This window comes from Periophthalmus magnuspinnatus, chromosome 22, assembly GCF_009829125.3.
Source record: "Periophthalmus magnuspinnatus isolate fPerMag1 chromosome 22, fPerMag1.2.pri, whole genome shotgun sequence".
Classification (NCBI taxonomy): domain Eukaryota; kingdom Metazoa; phylum Chordata; class Actinopteri; order Gobiiformes; family Gobiidae; genus Periophthalmus; species Periophthalmus magnuspinnatus.
Window position 1 is genome coordinate 4,657,712 of NC_047147.1, and position 23,902 is coordinate 4,681,613.

At 37.2% G+C, this 23,902-nt stretch overlaps 1 protein-coding gene across 1 annotated transcript; it reads left to right on the forward strand.

The window, feature by feature from the left end:
• The first annotated feature begins 1,064 nt into the window (after window positions 1-1,064).
• On the forward strand, window positions 1,065-17,798 carry LOC117390849 (excitatory amino acid transporter 5-like). Its single transcript, XM_033988656.2, has 11 exons — window positions 1,065-1,255; window positions 2,318-2,397; window positions 3,159-3,374; window positions 6,344-6,386; window positions 7,112-7,325; window positions 7,681-7,780; window positions 9,954-10,187; window positions 11,561-11,755; window positions 14,544-14,678; window positions 16,655-16,793; window positions 17,643-17,798. Exons 1-11 carry the CDS (start codon window positions 1,091-1,093, stop codon window positions 17,787-17,789), a joined length of 1,668 nt encoding a protein of 555 aa, XP_033844547.1. The 5' UTR covers window positions 1,065-1,090; the 3' UTR covers window positions 17,790-17,798.
• Window positions 17,799-23,902: the final 6,104 nt, after the last annotated feature.

Sequence of the window (23,902 nt, forward strand, 5' to 3'; positions counted from 1 at the left end):
GTAATCCCACATCCAGAGGTGGTAGAAAGAGTTTCAAAGGTAGTCATCTGAACAATGTTTTAGAAATTGGGATGTTTCTATGTATTCCACCTTCTCAGACCAGTACTTGCAGATTAAATATTACTTCCAGATGGCATTCGAAACATCTTGATTTACAAAGCATTGTCCAAATGACTAAGTTTGAAACCTTTTATGCTATTGAACAAGGGTCACAATTTCATACATTTCTTTCTAATTACTGACCTTGAAATCTCAACAAAAAAAGGCCACACACTCTAATATTTGGTTGTTGACCTGACCAACTGCAGGAGGCTCGTACCTATTTTGTTTATTTTACATTTTTTGGCCAGGCAGTGTATACAAATGGATGTAGTAAAACTGCTAGTCTGCCCTCTTTCCATAACTGCTGCTGTCAGACTCGTCATTTTGGTCTTAAAATGTTCGTATTAACCCACTTTACATCATGCATGGTATTATATATATATATATATATATATATATATATATATATATATATATATATATATATATATATATATATATATATATATAGACACACAACGCACTAATGTCTTGTGCACGGACACAATCACAGAACGCACTGGGGAAACTGGGATTAAGTCGCCAACCTTCAACATTGGGCAATTGTGAGAATCTTTTAAAGAGTGCATAAGTTAGTAGGTGGTTTGCTGCTGTATTTCAGTCAGTACAACAGCCCTCATAGGTTACTGTTTGTCCAAGGAGCAAAAGGTCAGACAACTTTGTGAATGGGAGGAGCTGGAAGAGAGTAGTAACAAGGACCGAGGCTGGCCAGCTCTGATGCTTTGTTAAGCCAATTTGTTAGTTCTGGATAGGCTTAATCCTTTTACTGGGAATCAGTTATCCAACTCTTCCTTCTTTTCCACCTTTCCCTGTCCTCACTTCAGACTGACCAAGCTCAATGTTTAGCCACACGCTCATTTGAAAAGATTAAAGTTGTTTTGTTTTTTTAATGTTTTTATATATATATATATAACAGGCAAATTTTGAGATTCTGTTAACTTTTTTTTAGTTTTAGTTTCTTTTCTGCGTGACAGGGTGGCTGGTCAAAATGGGCATCCTGTGGAGTAGCTTTAAGACTTTTGTGCCTTTGAAAATGAGGGAGTATATCAAAGACTACAGCAAGAGGAATGGCCTCCTGACGCTGTCCGTGTTTGCGGTGGTCACCGGCTGTGTCCTGGGCTTCTTCCTCCGCTCCCTCAACCTCTCCACTCAGGTAAGACAGAAGAGACGTAATGCAACCCTGTAAAGCAGTGGTCCCCAACCACCGGGCCGTGGACCGGTACCGGTCCGTGGATCAATTGGTACCGGGCCATGATAGAGCAGGGTTTTACGGTGTTAAAATGTGCACATCATTAATTCAACTATATGCCCTAGAGTTTGGATATATTTCAAGTAGGTTGTCTCTAACATTAGTATTTCCTTTTACACAATGACAGGCTTTTCGCAGACTTAAAATGCAACATCTGAAAAGGCAAAATCACTATGAAAACAACCTCAACTTTTAAAGCAGCACTTTACCATGTGCAAGGAAGGTGTCAGAAACTTACTTTACCGTTGCAGATTATACAGTGCACAATATAGAGAGATCTGGATTGTGTCATGCAGTTTTCAGTTAGTCTAATGTTAAACCAATGGAGATTCTAAGATGCTAAAACACTGAGTTTAGCATTCATTCAAAAGTATTCAGACTCCATAGTGTAATAAACCCAGCAGTTAATCAAATTGTTCCACAGCTCTTTTTTTTTTAAACTTTCTATATATGTTGGTTTGGCTAATGCATCTCTGTACATTTTACACATAAGGCGGATCGCGGACTCTTGGACATGCAAGCTAATCGCTACTGGAGTCAGTCATTGATTAGCATTGTACGAATCTAACCTAAACTATCGTTAATTTATTTTAAAATGGATTATATGGGGAATTTGACATTGTTTATGTTTATTTATTTATTTATTTATTTGATTGGGACAATGCATGTAATGAACAGACATGATACAACAGGAATGTAAACACACCAGATTAAACCAAAGGCTAATTTCCATCCGTTATTTACATGCGCAACTAGTAAGAGCAGGTGCTACTGTGGTGACTGTGACTTTGTTTTATTAATATGACTGATGTTTTGTTGTTGTTGTTTTTTTTTTTCATTTTGAGAAAGTTATAACCTATACAACCATATAACTCTTCTCCTGTATTAAAGTTGTTCAAACCATGGTTATTATACCAGTCTGCGTGCTTTACCTTTGATATAATATTTTGATTTAATCTTTCACAGGCAAAGATCTACTTCTCTTTCCCTGGAGAGCTGCTCATGAGGATGTTAAAGATGTTGATTCTGCCTCTCATCACCTCCAGGTCAGCAGCACCATGTCTGATATCATGCTAACACTGAAATTATAATTAAGTCATAGCAAAGAATTAAATGAATACATTAACAGTATCTTTATGCATAAGGTTGGTTCTACAAATTTGATTGGTTTGCATGATTAAAAGCTATAGCGCTCTGTTTATGTATTATATTATTTGAACAAATGCTGCCAGTTTACTTTAAACTACAAACCTGCAGCAAGTGAAATAACCTGCACGTTCACATGTCCAGGATACCCATAAATGCACTTACCAAAACAACATAAACATAGAAAATATGCTTGAGTCTGAAAGCCGTTGTCATTGCGATTTTAACCAAACAACTTTAACCAATTTCGGAAGTGCTCAAAACAGTGTGCATGACAGGAAAATGTGATGTGACGCAAACCCATGATATTCATTAAAGATCAGATTTTTTTCATTTATTACAGCAAAACTGGTCTTGCCCCAGTACAGATATGCTGTAAAAAGAGTTAAACTGTGTGCAAATTAAAAATCAAATTAAAAAGTGCTTTAATCATTCACAAATCAGGAAGTAACACTGGTTGTTTTTAGCATGCTAGCTGTTCTTAGCATTAATATGTTGGGAAAACTCCACTCTGGCCTCTCAAAGTTGTGAAGCATTCTTATAAACTTCATTGCTGTGAATAATCAGGACAGAAATGTGTTAAGAGAGTGAGGAAAATGTTTGGATCTCTGTTTTTACCAATTTGAGTGAACTGATACTTTAACTACTGTGTCTTGTGTAGCCTTATGTCGGGTCTCTCGGCCATGGACACCAAAGCCAGTGGTCGTCTGGGGGTCCTAACCATCACGTATTACCTGTGGACCACCTTCATCGCGGTGATTGTGGGGATCATTCTGGTGCTCATCATTCATCCCGGGAAAGGCTCAGAGAAGGAGAACCATCACGCCCACTCCGGCCCTGTCATGACCTCCGCCGACGCACTGCTCGACCTCATCAGGTGAATGTCCACAGTCCTGCAAACTGTTATACAAAAATGCAATTGAATTTTTACTTTTTAAACGTGTGACACTGCAGTATATTCAGAAAGATATAATTTTGAATTTTTTGTAGATATTTGAAAGGATATAATATATATTCTGACAAAAACATGGCATTTTATATAGAAATTGCACAGTGGATACCTCTTGATTTTAAAGAAGGCCTATTGTGTTTGTGTCTGTTAAATAGTTATGATCTATGACACTGTGGATCATTATGTTATAATTTGCACATTTTTTACTGTGGTGCCCAATGGCAGCTATTGGTGTTAACACTGTTGAATTCTGCGCGTGTTAGAAAATAAAATTGGAGAATGAAGTAAGTACCTCACAGTGGACGCATGACAATGGCAGTGAAAACAGGGCTTATTATTATTATATGATATTATTATATGGTGTTTAAAAAATAATTGACTAAAGCTGGCTCAAACATGCACTAATCACTCCAAATACAACTTTGGGTGAGTAAATGGTGAGGAAAAATAACTATAACATGGTTAAAAGCTTATACATATATATGAAAAAGGATGAAAGTTGATTCTTGTTACGACCCAGCTCGTGTGGTGACAGGGAAGTAACAAAAGAAACAAGATGGAAAGTGGTAAAGTAAGAAGTAATTTAATGAACACAGATGTTAAGGGTAAAATAAGCAGAAGTTGTCTAAAAAAATATTGAAACAACAAACAGTAGCTTGCAAGGTTTACACAAAAACAAAGGTAAAGTTAACTAAAACACACATTTTACAGTAACGTAACAAAATCTTGATGAACAAACACAGAGTCAGTACTGATGGCAAAGTGTCTCAAGACACAGAGGCACTGTAGTGACACGACAAAGAGACACACGAATATGACTGACTGGCCACACAGGACAGCAGCCCCGAACAGGTGTCCCCAATCTTCTTAAGTAGGTGGGAGGCGGCTGAAGGTGAACCCCAGGAGGCCAGGCTGGGAAAACCATCCTCCAATCACAGGCAAAGGCTCACACAGACAGGATTTCATGGGGAAGTAGACAAATTCAGGGACACACTCATATATGAAACATAATAGACAAATACAAACAAAGAAAAGAAGTTAAATGCCCAGGACCGTAACAATTCTGCAAAGAATAAAACTTTCAATATTTGTACACTGGGTAATGTCTTTGTTTTTAAGTGAATGTTTACATCTTAATAGAGGGTCTTAATTGACTCAAAATCTAAAAACTCAAAATTGAAAAAAGCGCGTTTTGGAATATTTACAGCTCAGGAAAATAAACTGGTAACTTAAACTGTTAAATTAATATGTCTTTGTAGTGGAACTTGATGGTTAGTAGCTTTATACGACTTTAAGGAAGAGAAATATTTTGTAGTTCATTGATGACATTATATTACACAAATGATTACAGTTTTCGCAACCATTCAAACTGCAATTCCTGTTTGATTTGATCTTGGAGCTCTAACCTAAAATCACTGACCCTCTGGTTAGTGGGCAGAGGATATGTCACCTGAAAAACTGATCTAATCGATGACGGGGATAAAGGGGGATTTTCCTTAGTGAGACCCTTAATGTCCATAAAAGCCTTGCAGAGACCACTTAAAACCAGTAAAGACCAGTGGGATTTAACCAGTTATCTTATTATCTGACAACACTTAAGTAATAGGACTAAACTGAGCTTAAAGACCATTTACTATTCACTATATTCAAAAGCTTTTCTATTGCATGCAGATTAAGTTGATTAGCTGAAGGAAAAGATGGACTTTAAAAACAGAGAAGAGCCACGGAATTTACTGAAATATGACAATACTGGGAGTAATTGTATTAAAGAGCCCGGATTATGCAATTTTCTGCAATCTAGTCATCACAAACAGACCTGGAGTTGTACTTTTTTGTTTCATTCACACATATTTAACTCACAAACAAACCTGCAGATTTAGGCTGAGTTCTTCTCTCAAACTGAAAACACTCTGTTCCACCTTGTGACGTCACCATGTGGTAATACAGGAAGTGCTCCACTGTGTTTTTAAACTCCACACATCTGCATTTCTAGAATCATTTGGATTATTTCAGCCTTGAAATTGCAGATCTACTACTGAATTAAAGTTGAAATGTAGCTGTTAACTTGAAAAAAAAAAAAAACACTTCATGTGAATGAAACAAAACACAACTCCAGGTCTGTTTTTGAGGAGGTAACAACATTATAACATGGATTAACTTTGCATATCGGATTCCGATATTTGTCCAAATCCTGCACCATCCCTGTGTCAGAGAGTTGCAGCGTCACTGTTACAGCATGAGGCAGCTAATAATAGTTGGCTCTGATCTTTTAAGCCTGTCCCGGAGCGCTTAGATGATGTGCTATTGGTCTGCAGGTTGCTGTGTGCTAGCTTACCTCAGGGCCATCAGAGAACCTGCTATCCTGGGATGCTAAACCAGGTTATTTTGGCAGCACATGCTCGTTACTGCTGTGACTGTGTCCAGACTGGGCGTACATTTGGATTACTGTGGTGTGTTCAATGTCCTTTGACGCAAGCTGTAAAAATAAAGCTTCACTTCCTCCGTGTCCTTGTGAACAGTTTATGCTACACGCAGTTAATTTACACGACTGAGGTGATGCATGTTGCTCAAAATTGTTTTTATTGCTCAAAACGGGGTTACCTCTCCACAGATCTGAACTGTAACTTGGCCATCATGACATCAGCACTCACTGCGCTTGTCTCAGTGAAAATAGATGAGTTTAAAGCCCTACAGTGGAACATGTCAGTAATAAAATCTAAATATAAATACACTCATTACCAGAAACCTTTCACTCTTTTTTTTTGGCAAATTCTACCATTTAAAGTTCATGGTTCTCCACAGTTTTTAAGGAGAAAAGTTAAATTTTATACATAATTTTAAACTAATTTTGAAGTAACATGTTTTTTTTTTGTTTGTCTGTTTCTTTATGATAGAAATATGATCCCTTCAAATCTCGTTGAGGCCACATTTCAACAGGTAAGCCATTAAACTAATACTTTGGTTATTCATAGTAATTAAACATGTATATTTAGATGTTTTTTTTTATCTACACTTTACTATACAGTGGTCCCTCGTTTTTATGTTCTAAAAATAACCCGTAATAGGCAAAATTCGCAAAGTTGTTAGCTTTATTTTTTACAATTATTCTCTATGTTTTTTGCTGTAAAACCCCTCACCACACACTTTATACACTTTTCTCACACGGGCATTGACATTTTCTCACATTTCTCTCTTGTTTAAACTCTCTCAAAGTTCAAACCTTCGTAGGCGTCTTTGTCGGTGCAGAACGTTTCATCGACATTGTGGGTTTTGTCGGGGAGAAAACAAATCGCAAACGTACAGCACTTCAGAGTCACACTGCGATCCAACGTTTATGTAAATTTGTCTGAACACATTCTGTACTGTACAGGAGACACGGCACAGAGGAGACTGATGGACAATGGTCTACAGTCCAACAGCCAATCAGGACGCAGAACACAATGCACGCTCATACGCTGTAAAAAAAACAAACAAACATGTAAAACTGCCCAAAAACAATCCGCGAAACAGCAAGATCACGAAAGCTGAACCGCGTTATCGTGAGGGACAACTGTATCTATATCTATTGCATTAATACAAATAAGTGTGACTTTATACACACTCCTGTTTTGTCTGTGTGTTTGGACGTTTCTTATAAGTTTATTCCTCCTATTCTTTTCCAGTACCGCACAGACCTTATTCCGATGGTGCAAAACAGCGACGTGGACAACTCTCAGGCCAATTTTGTGTACGTGATGCCGGATTACCACAACCCTCAGCTGGGACATCCCGTGTTCTTAGAGATCACTCCTGCTCCCGACATCAAATACAAGATGGTCCCCAGCACCAGCAAAGGCATGAACGTACTGGGCATCGTCATCTTCTCTGCCACCATGGGTACGGCAGACAAAATCGATGACTTTACTTTACTCCATGCAGATGTTGAATCATTTATAGCAAGTTTTTGAACCATTAGGACAACCTTATAACAACTTTTTTTGTGAATGTGCATGTGAGTGTTAAGTTTCTTTGTATGGTTATGGTTGTAAATACTGTAAATATCTGTAAAATATTGTCAAAATTCCCCATGAAATACCATAAAGTGCATCAAGAGACAACTGAACCACATCCAGCTTGATCCTTAAAGAGTTAGATTTGATAGTCGAATTTGCCTTTTATCTCTTACATTTCAGACATTTCCACCTTTTTATAGTCTATCCACATGTTAAGTTTTGCGTGTTTGCTTTCCCAGGACTGCTTCTGGGTAAAATGGGTGAGCGTGGAGCCCCTCTGGTGAACGTGTGCCAGTGCATCAACGAGTGCGTCATGAAGATTATTAATGCTGCCATGTGGTAAGAACACGCGTGCTTTAGAAAACATTTAACGTTAACCTGAAAAGTTGACTTGATGCTTGGGTGCTCAATTTTGCATGAGCTTCTGTTATCCATGGGTTTCAGATAAATGAAACATGGGGACTGTGGCCATAGCGATTAGCAATCTAAAACAAAACATTATATTGTCGCTTTGGACATTGAACCCCATGAGTACAATGTTTGCAGGTTTAAATGAAGTCACAGATATTTCTATTGTTGTAGTGACTCGGGGCTGTTGTAGTCCAGGTTTAGTCCAGGTTTAGACCATGTTTAGTCTATGTTTAGACCATGTTTAGTCCAGGTTTAGTCTATGTTTAGACCACATTTAGTCCAGGTTTAGTCCAGGTTTAGTATATGTTTAGACCATGTTTAGTCCAGGTTTAGGCCACGTTTAGTCCAGGTTTAGTCCTGGTTTACTCCAGGTTTAGTCCAGGTGTACTCCAGGTTTAGTCCAGGTGTAGTCCAGGTTTAGTCCAGGTTTAGTCTATGTTTAGACCATGTTTAGTTCAGGTTTAGTCCATGTTTAGTCCAAGTTTAGTCCAGGTTTAGTCTATGTTTAGACCATGTTTAGTTCAGGTTTAGTCCAAGTTTAGTCCTGGTTTAGTCCAGGTGTAGTCCATGTTTAGTCCAGGTTTAGTACATGTTTAGTCCAGTTTTAGTCCATGTTTACTCCATGTTTAGTACATATTTAGTCCAGGTTTAGTACATGTTTAGTCCAGGTTTAGTCCATGTTTACTTCAGGTTTAGTCCATATTTAGTACATGTTTAGTCCAGGTTTAGTACATGTTTAGTCCATGTTTAGTCCATGTTTACTCCCGGTTTAGTACATGTTTAGTCCATGTTTAGTCCAGGTTTAGTCCATGTTTAGTCCTGGTTTAGTCCAGGTGTAGCCCATGTTTAGTCCAGGTTTAGTACATGTTTAGTCTAGGTTTAGTCCATGTTTACTCCATGTTTACTCCATGTTTAGTCCATGTTTAGTCCATGTTTACTCCATGTTTACTCCATGTTTAGTCCATGTTTAGTCCATGTTTACTCCATGTTTACTCCATGTTTACTCCATGTTTAGTCCATGTTTACTCCATGTTTACTCCAGGTTTAGTCCATGTTTAGTCCATGTTTAGTCCATGTTTAGTCCATGTTTACTCCATGTTTAGTCCATGTTTAGTCCATGTTTACTCCATGTTTAGTCCATGTTTACTCCATGTTTACTCCATGTTTACTCCAGGTTTAGTCCATGTTTAGTTCATGTTTAGTCCATGTTTACTCCATGTTTACTCCATGTTTAGTCCATGTTTAGTCCATGTTTAGTCCATGTTTAGTCCATGTTTAGTCCAGGTTTAGTACATGTTTAGTCCAGGTTTAGTCCATGTTTACTTCAGGTTTAGTCCATATTTAGTACATGTTTAGTCCAGGTGTAGTCCTGGTTTAGTCCATGTTTAGTCCATGTTTAGTCCAAGTTTAGTTCACGTTTACTCCAGGTTTAGTCCCAGTTTTGTCCCAGTTTTAATCTGGTGTGCGCAACAAGTGGCTTTAATCCCATTGAGAAAGTGGAAATAAAGGTTACAGGTGCCAAGGTTTTCGTTTCCATAGCGACGTTAATCTCGTCTGTGAAATCCAAAGGTTAAGGACAGGGCACTAATACACTGTTTACCTCCGTCACTGCTCATGACATAAGTTTACATAAACAAACACTGAACTCCTTCTGTTTTATAACTGAACACACACTACTACCATCTCTATGTAAATAATGAGTCAACCTTAAAACTCCACACTGCCACACACACCATGGCATTAAATGTATCTATTGTGTATTTATTCAGACATGCATACTACTGTGGTCTCATCTTACCACAGATCTAACCTGTAACTTGGCCTGGTAGTGTCACCTGCTTGTCTTTATGCAGACAGATTAGTCCAATACCTCGCTGTGGAACATTCCAAGCAAAGCAATAACATTTCCGTGGATACAGAAAGGTGGCGGTCCCTCCATAGGACGCACAAAATATCAACTATCTCTACACCTCATACTGTGACAGCATAGTTTCATATTGTATCACTGGAGAGAAGAATTATAAAGTGATAAACTACTGCAATGTGTTTCAGAACATGTTTCAAAAAGATCTACAAACTAAAAGGTCCCGTTTGTTTGCAGGTATTTCCCGTTTGGCATTGTGTTCCTGGTTGCTGGTAAGATTCTGGACATGCACGATCCGGCTCACCTGGGCGAGAAACTGGGGATGTACTTCATCACAGTACTGTCTGGACTCTTTGTACACGGACTCATCCTACTGCCGCTGTTCTTCTTCTTCTTCACTCGGAAAAACCCCTTCTCCTACATCCGGGGACTTCTGCAAGCTCTGGTCATCGCTTTGGCAACGTCATCCAGGTAATGACAGTTTAGTTTGAGGTTGAGGGCAAAGCATCCACAGGTTAATCTGGTATGTCGCATGGGGACAGTTGATAATAATGTTAGACAGTGACATTCAGGTTGTGTTTATATTTTTAACACAAATGAATTCTAGTTCAGATTTATTTATTATTATTATTATTATTATTATTATTATTATTATTATTATTATTATTATTATTATTATTATTATATTTTATTTGTTTGTTTATTTTATTTTTTTATTTTTTTTATTGAATCCAGTACACTTAATGCATATTTCTCACAGATTTTTTTCTGATTTAAACTTAAAAGGAGTGGGAATAAGAAAACTTATTAAATCCTTGTCTTCTAATTGAGGAATTATACATTTTCTTACATAGTTTTTTCTGTAATGTTTCAGAGAGACTTTGAATAAATAAATAAATATATTTTTCTTCAACAAATCAGTTCAAAAAGATCAGATTTTGACAATTGTTGACATATAGTAATGGGTCATTTCTGATTAAAAATAAATAAAATCTCTTACAGCCTTTAAGAACTGTCTTATGAAGCAGTTGAAGAAAAAAACAAAACAAAAAACATTTGTATGTAAATCAACTGTTACAAATAATCAGTGGTGGAACATAACACAGTAAAAGTAGTAAGGTACTGCACTTAACTACAAACTTAGAGATATCTGTACTTTTATAGTGGATCATTTTTACTTTTACGGTAGTACATTTGAGAGCAGTATCTGTACTTCCTACTCTCTCTCCTGCATCTTTTATCACAACCAAAAAGTAAAAGTATTTTTTATTATTGTGTGAGAGCTGCAGAAAAGTCTGAGGATTTATTTTTAACATGTTCGTTGTTTAAGCAAAAAAAAAATACAAATAAAAAAAAGCTTTGATTCAGTTGTTTCTGTGGAACAAAATTTAGCTCAAATCTTTATCAAAATCACTACATTTGAAGCTTTGTAAGACTCAAAATCTGCATAAAATACCTTTATAAATACTCTTTACATTTACAAGTACATTTTAAACAGATACTTTAGTACTTAAGTAGTTTTTTCATGCAATACTTTTGTTTATTTTTTTGCTCTGGTATCTGTACTTCAACTTGAGTAACAAAACTGAGAACTTCTTCCATCTCTGCAAATAACAAATGCTAATAATTAAATATAAAATGAATCAAACTAACTTTCCAAATCCATTTTGACTAGAATTTTGCAACAGTTTCAAAAAAAATTAAATCACTGTGAATATTCTTTGTAAATTTTGACATTAAACACCAGCCTCTTTTCATCTGACACTAAATATAAGCCATTTTGAAAACCGATGTACTATTTCCTGAGCATCTTTTCAGTCGGGCATTTTTTTCTCCGCCCTCAGCTCGGCCACATTGCCCATCACCATGAAGTGTCTGTTGGAGAACTGCGGCGTGGACCGGCAGATCGCTCGCTTCGTGTTACCGGTCGGCGCCACGATCAACATGGACGGCACTGCGCTGTACGAAGCGGTGGCGGCCATTTTTATCGCTCAAGTCAATGAATACGACCTGGACTTTGGTCAACTGGTGACTATTAGGTGAGAATAAAGAGATTATTTCTGTGTTTGGTGAAGTGTGAGTGTTAGACCATATTTTAGTTTCAAAATGGAGACAAATTTGGACTTTTATCTTATTATTAACTTACTTGAATATGCATTTTCTGTATTTCTGTGTTGTCTTTTTGAGGCGTTTGAGGTTTGAGAGCTCAGAAAATGAATGTTTTCACCTACCCCCTATCTGTGCCCACTTCTGCATGTCATACACAGGGCCGGTCCTAGCTTTCAGGGGGCCCTAAGCTGAGTTTATCTCTGGGGCCCCCTCCTGGCTCAGCTGTTGTTGATTCACATTTGACACATTCTGACTCTGCTCTCATCACTTTGACCAGTTGTATTTGTGTTTATCTGAACAACATCAGACTGAAAACATCCAGAATGTCACAACTACAACAGACACAAGAACAAAACACAAACATATAAGACGGGGTCGAGTTTTTTTTTAAATTCTAGACATTTTTTCTTCATTTCTGGTGGATTTTAATGTGTTCCCGTTGGCGACAGTGGCTTAAATTTACATTATGTCGGGTCCTTGCTCCAGTGTAAACACAGAGCTGCCCTCACCTCTGCCCGACTCAAAAACAAATGTAGCAGCAGCAGCAGATATTTTACTACTATAGATATAAAACAAATGTAATTGTTTGAGATGGATATTTATGCTGCTGTAAACACACAAGCCCTGTGTCCAGTCATTTTTTTTTTATATTACCGTATTTTCCGCACTATAAGGCGCATCGGAATATAAGGCGCACCTTCAATGAATGGCCTATTTTAAAACAAATTTCATATATAGGGCGCACCGCATTATAAGGCGCATAGAATATAAACTACTGTAGTAGCTGGGGTTGTGTTACGCATCCACGAGATGGAGCTACGCTGAAGGGAATGTCAACAAAACAGATAAGTCAGTCAAACTCACAAAACAAGTTAATGCATTCACAATATAGTAACTCTCGAAATAATAACAATAACTCAACGTTGTTCAAACGTTAATGTCCATATTCACAATATCTCCCAGCCTTGTTTAGTTGTAAACACGTGAAAGAAACACGTAAAGCCTCACTTTTTCAGTTCATTCCTCATTCACGAATCAGTCGAGTTCTTCCTCTTCAGTGTCTGAGTTGAACAGTTGGGCGAGCTCATTCAAAGTGCCCGATTCCGTCTCGTCAAAATCGCCATTATCCGTGTCGCTGCTGTTGTCTTAACAGTTCAGTGACATTTCCTGCCTTCGTGAAACTCGGACCACAGTTGAGACTGATATATCAGCCCAGGCATCCGCAATCCATTGGCAGATTGTGGCGTATGTCGCCCGGCGCTGTCTCCCCGTTATCCCTGTAGCGTCGGATCCTATCGTCGCCGTTAGACTCGCGGTTGCGGACTTTCCAGCAGCGTAACTCCGCGCCCAGTCGTGCTCTCATGTAAATTCAAACGGCGTCTCAAAGCGGAGACACGGGGCTATCTAAATATTTTACCATCATTACGGTAATCTGCCTCTGTTGTCCTGAAGGTGACGAATGAGAGCGCGGTGCTGCGGGGATTTTCCCAGTCATTTATTCGACGCGTAAAAGAAAAAATACGGATGGATGTGTAAAATAGTAGTTGTGTGAAAAAATGCAGTAAATTCTGATACTTCGTTTAACATGATTTTTATGGCTAAAAAATAATAAAAGTGTAGGTCTAGGTGAGCTATACTGGTCCATAGTGTGCTCAGTCCTTAAAGGGTTATTACCGCTATTACTTCAGCGACGCCTCCTGACTACGGGTGTCATAATTGACCAATATTGATCCATATATAAGGCGCATCAGATTATAAGGCGCACTGTGGGTTTTTGAGAAAATTAAAGGCTTTTAGGTGCGCCTTATAGTGCGGAAAATACGGTATATTATTTTCAATATAAATGTATGGGCTCTTGCCTGGTGGCCTTGGGGCCCTAAGCAGCTGCTCAGTCTGATTATAGGCTGGACCGGCCCTGGTCATACATTAAGGTTTCATAGCAAAAGAAAAATTAAGTTCTGTCAAATGGACGAAAGTTTGTTAAGCTGTTTCGCTGCTCGTCCAAGCCGCTTCTTTAGTTCTGGTCAGATTATTGCTGGACACTACCTTATATCTGTCTAAAGAGAGGAACTAATGACGCTGAAGCTAACGCAGGACGAATGAGGGATTACACTGACATTAAGGGTTCACTAAAAGTTAAAAAATATATTAAATCAGGACAAAATTTTATCTAAAGAAGACTTAAGGGAATACAGGACTATACCGAGACACCAAGTCTCAGCCAGGTCTAAACCAGTACTTCATAATAAAAGTCCATTCTAAAAAACTAGCCGGAACAAACAGTAACCAAAACAACTATGACATTAAAATCTTGACATTAACTTTACCCATAATATGAGCTAAAACATGGAGCAAACAAAAGTATTATTAAGTTGAAGCCACGTGCATTTGAATGAATAATAGACTGGACCAGGGCAAAAGCAGGTATTAAACTGAAAAAAGAAGAAAATACAGGAAGAGGAGATGGGAGTGGGGAAAAAATGACAAAAATCCCAAGTATCGTAGTACAGTAGATCCCATACAATAGAGGGATAACATGCACTACTAGTCAGAAGGAAAAGTTTGGACACACCATCTCGGTTAATGTTTTTAAAATGTACGAAGTAGTAAAAATAAAATAAAGTAACAAAAATTGAATGAGAGGAACTTATCTAACTTTAAAGCATGTTTCGAGTAATCACAGTAGGCTGATTTCTGATTATGCTTCTGTGTTTTCAGTATCACTGCCACAGCAGCCAGTATCGGGGCGGCCGGGATCCCTCAGGCTGGACTGGTTACCATGGTGATAGTCTTGACCTCGGTGGGCTTACCTCCGGCCGATATCTCCCTCATCGTGGCCATCGACTGGGTCCTGTAAGTTCTGTTAGACTGAGAGACACAGGAACATTATATCAGCCAGTGGTGTTTAATTAAGATGGGAGCAGATACACTGTACTATTAAATTTTTTTATACTATTATTACAGCTTTAACTTTATATTCCACCAGAAAAATGACACTGTGCAACTTTAATGTAAAAAAACAGAAAAATATAGGATTCAGGCTCTTTAGCACTGTGTGTGGCCCCCTCTGGCGGCTACTTGGAGAATTACAAACAAAAACATTATAGCAAATTCAGTTGTTGTTATTAATATTTTCATTTTACACAGAACATATCAAAATTTTACGTAAAAAACATAAATAAATAATGAACTGTATATTTTGTGTTTCTAAAGAGACACTGAGAGCAACTTTAATGTACAAAATATAGGATTCAGGCTCTTTGTGTGTGTCTCCCTCTGGTGGCCATTTGGAGAATTACAAACCTTTTAATTTGACACAGGTCTAGATTTTATGTAAAAAATAAAAATAACAATGAATTGTTGTGTTTCTAGAGAGACACTGTGATTTCTGTGGATACCCAGAGTGCAACTTTAATGTAAAAAACAAACAAAAAAAAGCGGGGGGAAATATAGGATTACACAGAACAGATCTAGATTTTATGTAAAATAAATAAATAAATAAAAATAACAATGAATTGCAATGCGATACTGTCATTTCCGTGGGTACCCAGAATGCAACTTTAATGTAAAAAAAAAAAAAAAAAAAAGTGGGGAAATATAGGATTCAGGCTCTTTAACACTGTGTGTGGCTCCCTCTGGTGGCTATTTGGAGAATTACAAACAAAAACATAGCAAATGTTGTAGTTGGTCTTAATCTTTTCATTTTACACAGAACAGATAACAATGAATTGTATATTAAGAGACACTGAAAGCAACTTTAATGTAAAAAAAAGGGGGGGAATATAGGATTACATTTTTTTAGCACTGTGTCTGGCTTCCTCTAGTGGTTATTTGTAGTACAAATCTTTTCATTTTACACAGAACATATCTAGATTTTATGTGCAAATAAAAAAAAAAAAAAATAACAATGAATTGCAATAAGACACTGTCATTTCTGTGGGTACCCGGAATGCAACTTTAATGTAAAAAAAAAAAAAAAAAGGGTGAAAATACAGTATTCAGGCTGTGTGTGGCTCCCTCTGGTGGCCATTTGGAGAATTACAAATAAAAACGTAGCAAATCCAGTTGTTATTACTCTTTTCATTTTACTCAGAACAGATATAGATTTTGTGTAAAAAAATTGAAATAACAATGAGTTGTATATTTTGTGTTTCTAAAGAGACACAGAGCAACTTTAATGTAAAAAAAGGGCGAAAATATAAGATTCAGGCTCTTTAGCACTGTGTAGTGGTCATTTGGAGAATTACAAATCTTTTCATTTTACACAGAACATATCTAGATTTTATGTAAAAAATAACATTGAGCTGCATATGTTGTGTTTGTAGAGAGACACTGTCATTTCCGTGAGTACCCAGAATGCAACTTTAATGTAAAAACAATATAGGGTAAAATATAGGATTCAGTTTCGTTAGCACTGTGTAATGGTTTGGAGATACTAAAACGTTATTATCACGGTATGGAGTTAAGTTCCTGACCTTAAAATATTTTTAAAGCTGCACTACGTAACTTTTCAGGGTTTGCCACTTCTCCATGGAGATGTTATGGCCTGTAATGTTCCACAGTATGGCGTTAAATGTATCTTATTTTGCATTTATTTCATTACAGGTGTTTTTATTGCTCAAAACTACCTTGAAAAAAATGTATATTTTTGTGAGTGGGGTTGCCTCTTCACAGATCTGACCTGTAACATGACCTGGTGGTAGATAATTTTAATGCCAAAGTGTGGAATGATAACAAACTAATAATATCCCAGAGGTGGCAGAAATTTGACAGTGCATCTACCTGAATGTATTTTTATAAACTAAACATATCTCCTTTGTGATTCCCAGTGATCGTTTCCGGACCATGATAAACGTCCTTGGAGATGCGCTGGCGGCCGGGATCATGGCTCACGTGTGTCGGAAGGACTTTGAGCGAGCGGCTTCAGCTGCAGCCTCGACTGCAGGAAGTAGAAGAGGCTCCAAACGGGTACGACTCACTCACCTGTAGACAGTTATGAAACCAAAATACTTGTAGATTTATATTATTGCAGGTAATATACTGGTTGGATAGGTAGTTTTTATGTAAATATCTAATTTATTTGCCATTTAAGGGCCTGGAGGTTTAGTGCAGAGTGTTTTTATAAAATAACTGAGAGGAAAATATGGTAAATGTTTTTTTATACAGTGCTTTCAAGGCACTTAAAGCTCTTACCATCAAGGAACCACTCACACATTCATACACACTTTCATATACACATTCATACTCACATGCATACACCAGTGAGGAGGGTGGTAAGTGTTTAGCTCGAGGACACAACTACAGTAATGTGGGAGTTGGAATGATGTTTTTAGGCCAAGATTCGAACCACCAACCTTCCAAACACTTTACCAACTGAGCTACTGTCGCTCTAAATATATAAAATTAATAAATAATAAAAAAGATGTTATAAATTATAATTATAAAAGATGTTTGTGTAATCCCTCAGTTCCAGGTATGATCCATAGTAAAAGAAAAATAATTATTCTGTCAACTGGCAACTACTAATCTCCTTAATTAGGCTAAAATGTATTATTGATTATAGACTTATTTTAAATACTACTGTATAATCTATAAGTTAGTGATCAGGTTTGTGAATGAACATGTGGGGATGTGTGGCTCCCTCTAGTGTCCATTTGGAGAATTACAAACAAATACATTATAGCAAATCCAGTTATTAATCTTTTAATTTTACACAGAACATATCTAGATTTTACGTAAAAAAAAAATAAAAAAAAAAAAGAACAATAATAATAATAATAATAAATAACAATGAATTGCATATTGTATTTTTTCCAGAGAGACACTGTCATTTCCGTGGGGACCCAGAGTGTGGCCCTGTCTGACGCTCCTCTGCTGCCTCATAAGTGTGATTATGTTTATGACGTGGATGGAGACAGCGTAGTGGAGCGGCCCGTGCCCTGTTATAACCTCTGCCAAGTCTGAAGAACCGTGAATGAAGTCAACTGAAAGGATTTTTTTTTTTAAAAGAAACGCCTTTGAGAAGATTTTCAGTCAGGAACAGGCTGCAGGACTCAGAAACAACTGAGACTTTCACATAATGGACGACACACTGCACACTGTACGGTGTCAACATGGATCGTGCTCTGCCTAAAGTTGTTTTTTTTTTTAAGATTCTGGGATGAATGATCCGACAAAGTAAATAGATCAGGTTGGTGTTGATGTGAAAGTCTTCAGAACGTCTGCAAAGATTCACCAACAATTATTGTGCAGTTGAAAGCCTCATTTATGTTACAACCACGAAAGAGATGTTTTTTTTTTTCTTTTTTGTTGTAAAGGATAAAATCTGCGTTATATATTTGGCTGTTATGGGGTTTTGAAACATTTTGATGAAAGGATAATGATCATTAATTTGTAGCACTGCAATGCTTGTAGTAAGTAAAGGATAAAAAAAAACTTCTTACAATAAAATCTAGACATTATTATTGCATATTGTACAATCTAAAGTCACTTTTAAGATGTTGTTTTGTGTGCGGGCACTTGACCTGCCACACTTTCGGATGCACTGCACAGCCCTTTGGCCTTTGTCCTAAAATAAATTAGCAACAAATAAGAACTTTATTTGCAGTAGCTTGTATCTGGTTCATTCAGTAGTTTAAGTTAAGATCATGTACAATTTGAGATGTTTTAATTGTCAAGCTTGTCCTACATCACCAGCCTGTGTCCTGTTGTAATGTGTAGAAAGAAATAGAAATGGGACAGTTTTCTACCATTATCTGCAAAAAGTATGTTCTGTTGTGTCATTTGCACCTTTATATGACGAATGAGTTGAGTTTTTGTTTAGTTTTGAACGTCCATCCAGGAAGATCGGTGTTGTAGGCTTCTAGGACAAAGGCAAAGGGAAAAATGAAGTACTGTAACGTGAATGTGAATCTTCTTGCCTTAAAATGGACTTTGCAGATGGAAAAACTTGAACGAATAATAACAGAATGTGTCGAATGTGTGTTTAGGTTTAATAAGAGGAACACTTTGTTTTTTATATTGATGTGATTTCTAATAAAACCAAAGAAAACTCATGCATCTGAGTCATTTATTTGTACTGAAATATATATATATATTTTAATTGTTATTATTCAGGTTATATTGTACAATTTTTGCACAATGTAACTTCAAGTGAATTTGAATTAAATTTAATCCCTTCTGGACATTAAAAATAAAAACACTAAGCTATTTGAAAACAACTAAAAGTCCACAACATTCAGTACGTTCACGTTTCTGTTTTTTTATTTACAAATACAAAGTTACGCCTCCACAGTCTCATAAAATAAACATATAGGCCATTTATGTAAAAAAAAACAAAACCTCAGGCCCGGGGGTCAAATCTGGCCTGTGGTGTGAATACATTTGGCCCGTGAGATCATATTAAATACACATTAGAGCCGGCCCACAAACAGCACTAATACTACAAATCCCAGAATGCTTTGCTAGTTCGCTGCAGTCCAGACCAATGCACAGTGTGGAAAAGTGAGTTTGAATATATGTTTTCTCTACGCACTTTTTTTTTTGGTTTGTGGAAAAAAATTACTTTAAAAAGTAACTTGAAAGGCTTTCTCATATTTTTTGTAATATCAAGCTTGAGTTTGCTAGAATTTGTGTTTAAGCTTAATTAAAGCTTGATTCCATATGAAAAGGTAAATTTTTCAGTAAATATCGAGTTTGTCCTGTGAATTTGTCTCAGTTTTTAGTTTTGACCCACTGTGAATTTGAGTTTGACGCATCTGACAAAGGCTATTCATGTGATATCTGATGACTTTTTACTGTTCAAACAATTAATATTTTGTTTTAATTTGTTAATCAATTTAGTGACGCTGCTAATTTTTCATATCCCAACCGACACACATAGAAAGTTAATACATAAAGATGTTTTTGTTTTTTTTCTTCAACCACTTGCTTTTTAAACTTTGTGGGCAGTTAATGGAAGAAGTGGGACAGACACTTTCTCTAATTGTGTTTTTCTAAAGTCATGACAGCTGTTTTAAAATATCTCATCTTTGTACTCACATTTCTCGTTTGACATATTTTAAAACAGTAATTACTCAAGAATGAGCTGACCCCTGGGGCTGTAAACAGTTTCCACAGAGAATATGCTCCAACATGTTCCTCATAAAGGCATTTGTACTCAGAACAACACTGCCCTCTACTGGCCATCCTGAGTCACAACTGGGCACATTTAGTCCATTATTAACTTGTCCCATATGATAAGTGGGCCAACTTAAAGACTGGAGTTGATAAACATGTGTAGGCTGCTTTTCTGCTCTGATATGCAAGATTTACAAAGATTTACCTATTTATATTGTGAATCAAACTTAGATTAAGAAGCACAAAAGCGATACACACTTATTCCACTTCCCTTTATATATTTTGACATGTATCTTCAGGATTTCTGGCTGGAGGATTGACTTTTTTGTGCATATTTTAAGCTGATTTGAGAACTGAAGTACTCAATAAAACCCATTCAAATGCAGGCAGAATGTGCAAAAACAACACAGAAAAGACTAATGCCATGTAGGAATCGAACCCAAGACCATGTGTGCTCAGCAAATGCCACTATAAGACACATACATAATAAAAAGTTCAAACTAAGGGAAGGTAAGGTACATTTTTTTCTAAAGCGCAATTTGTACACGAAGTAATTTAAGGTGCTTAAGATTAAGACAGACAATAAAAGAGAAGAGGCAGAATAAAACCCTTTCAGTCGTACGCACAGATAAACAGAACCGTTTGGAGTCTGGATTTAAACATGTTCAGAGCCGAGGCCTGTTTCACATCTTCAGGATGACTGTTTCAGATTTTAGCTGCACAAAACTGAAACGCACATTCTCCTGATTAAACCAGGACTAAACCAGAATTAAACCACTGCTAAAGCAGGACTAAACCAGGACTAAACCAGAATTAAACCAGGACTAAACCAGAATTAAATCAGGACTAAAGCAGGACTAAACCAGGAGGCCGGTCCCTGAAATCCTCAGAGTATGAGATGGTTCATGTGGCTCATGTGGGAGATGTTCTTTGGTGCTGGTCCATAGAGAGACTTGTTCACACAGAGCTGCTTTAAAGTCTATTCTCTGAGCCACAGGAGCCAGAGACCTGAGCCAGAGGACACGTGTGAAGTACTTCCTGGTTCTAGTCTGACTCGAGCAGCAGTGTTCTGGATGTACTGTTCTGTCTTAAGGCTCGTTTGGAGAGGCCACTGAGCAGGACGTTGCAGTAGTCTAACCTACCGGACACAAATGCAGGATAAGTCTCTCTAAGTCTGGTTTTGACAGTTTCCCTTTGAATTTTGACATGTTTTTTAGATGGTAAAAAGCTGCAGATGTTATTGATTTGATGTGGCTGTTAAAGTTCAAGTCCATTATTACCCATAGATTTCTAGCCTGATTGGAAGGTTTTAGAGAGAGAGACTGGAGGTGACTGCTGACACTTTCTCTTTGTTTCTGTGGGTCAAAGACTCTGACTTGAGTCTTGTCTGAGTTTATCTGGAGAAAGTTGTTTTTCCTCCACACTCTGATCTGTTGATGCAGTGAGTGAATCCACTGGTCCATATTCACCTGCTGCAGTGAGACATAGATCTGAGTGTCATCTGCAGAGTTGTGGTAGGACACATTATTGCTGCGTATTAACTGGCCTAACGGCAGCATGTAGAGACTGAACAACAGGGGTCCTAGGATTGACCCCTGGGGCACCCCACAGGTCAGGGGTCCCAGGATTGACCCCTGACATAGAAATTAAAGAGCACATATTACACTATTTTCTGATCAATGTTATAATGTAGAGTTGTGTTTTGTTTCATTCACACATGTTTAACACACAAATGCTGCATATTTAAGCTGTGTTCTTTTCTCAAACAGAGAAACAACAACAACAACAACAACAATAATAATAATACATAAAAATCATAACAACAATGATTATAATAGCAATAATAATAATAGCAATAATAATAATACTAATAATAAAAATGTAAATAAAATAAAATAAAAATAATTGTCATAATAACACAGTAAATTAAAAAATACAAAATAATAATACATAAAATCATAACAACGATGATGATGATAACAACAATAATAATAATTAAAACTGCAAGCAGTGATAAAGGCCCTCGCCACCCCTTGCGACCGCGGCGTGCACGCCACAGTGAAGATCCTGCCTTTCGTTCCCGCTAACATCGCCCCTCCCCCCAAAATCAGCGTCTCAGTAATACTACTCCATTCATTCCAATTAAACCATTTATGACATTGTCACGCCTGCAAGGTTGGAAATAGAGGTATGTCATCATTGGCTTTTTTGTTCAGTATGATGAGAGGAATGTGTGTACCAAATTTCAATGGTCTATGACAAAGTAATTATTTTTCATCCCAGTTAACCAAAACCCATGTATTTCAATGAGAAATGTCAGATGTTGCCATGGCAACACCTTTGAAATTAGAGGTATGTTCTTATTGACTTTTTTGTTCAGTTTGCCAAGCCAAATGTCCATGCCCAATTTCAAATGTTTATGTCAAAGTAATTTTTTTGTCCAATTCAAAAGTTCAAGGGGGCGCTGTGGAGCAAAAAAATTCTGACATATGTAAATTGTATATCATTTCATGTAGATCAAGATTTTAAACAAAATGTATATTAATGCCGGGAAATAGGACACTGCATGTGTGAGTTATGCACATTTTAACACTTCAAAATATTGCTTTTTTCTTTGAAGGCTGGCCACACCCACATTTTATGATGTAGAAAAATCCAAGACAGTTCCCTATAATCCCACATGGGACAAGTTCATTTTGACCAATTTGCAAGTTTCTTGAATGAAAATCCAAGGCGCAAAAAATCCAAATGTGAGAGGTAAAACATTTTTTAAAATGGGGTTCCGCCCACAATGGCCGACTTCCTGTAGGGTTTAGGGTGGGGACATAATATAATTTTTTACTTGTCTTGACATGTTCTATGTTTGTACCAAATTTCATTTGTCTACAATGAAAAAGGTCTCTCATTGACGTTATGCATTTTGATTTTTGAGGTGGCGCTATTGAGTCATTTTGAAAGAATAATTTTTTTGAACATCAAAATAATACATTTTTCGCCAAACTTGAATTTTGGGTCCAATAAAATTGAGTTTTCGTTAACGTTCAGGGGGTCAAAAATGACTTCAAAGCGGTAAGTATAATAATAATAATAATGGAAAATTTTTTTCCACCCATTATTTTTCTCCTAAACCATAACAGCTACAGTCATGTGACTTTCCCACATTGTGTCTCATCACAAATAAGGCCCCTGTGATTTTTGTCTACGACAAATCGATTGTCTTCTACGAATTTTTGAAAATGAAATTTGAAGAGGGCGCTAGAGAGCCATTTTGTGAGAGAGTGCCTTGATTTGCATATCATTGCGTTCAGCTCACAAATGTGCATAAATGCTGTATTAGTGTTTTCCCAACAAAAAATGTGTGAAAGAGAAATATTTTATTGAAATTTTCCAAAAATTGCAATTTTGTTGAAAATTCACCCTGACCACACCCAAAGTCTTAATCAAAATGTAACTGATAATCTTTAATCACACATGGGTTTAGAGGGATTTGGCCAAATTTGAAGTGTTTGTGATGAAAACTGTGCGAGGAAATGTGCTGAATGCGAGGGTGTGCACTTTTGTCATTCCCGGGTTTGATCCAATATGGCTGACTTCCTGTACAATTTAGGGCGGGGCCATAATATCATTTTTGTCATGTCCCGACATGTTCTATTTTTTGATGTGAGTTTCAGATTTTTACGTTGACTTTTTTCCGAGTTGGGCTCCCATTGGCCCCATGAAAATCAAAGTTTGAGGGGGCGCTACCGAGTCGTCTTTCGTTATTTTTTCTCGGGGTCTTTTGTGACAATTAGAGCTCGTCGAGTTCTAATTTTTGACACCACTCACTGCCATGTCGGGGCGTGTTTACTACTTAATTTTTGCCATTTTCCACGCTCCGGACGCGTGTTTTAATGAGTCCCTCGCCGGGACGTAGTCCCAGGCTCGGGCCTAATAACTCCCTGGTCCACTCTCTGTGATGT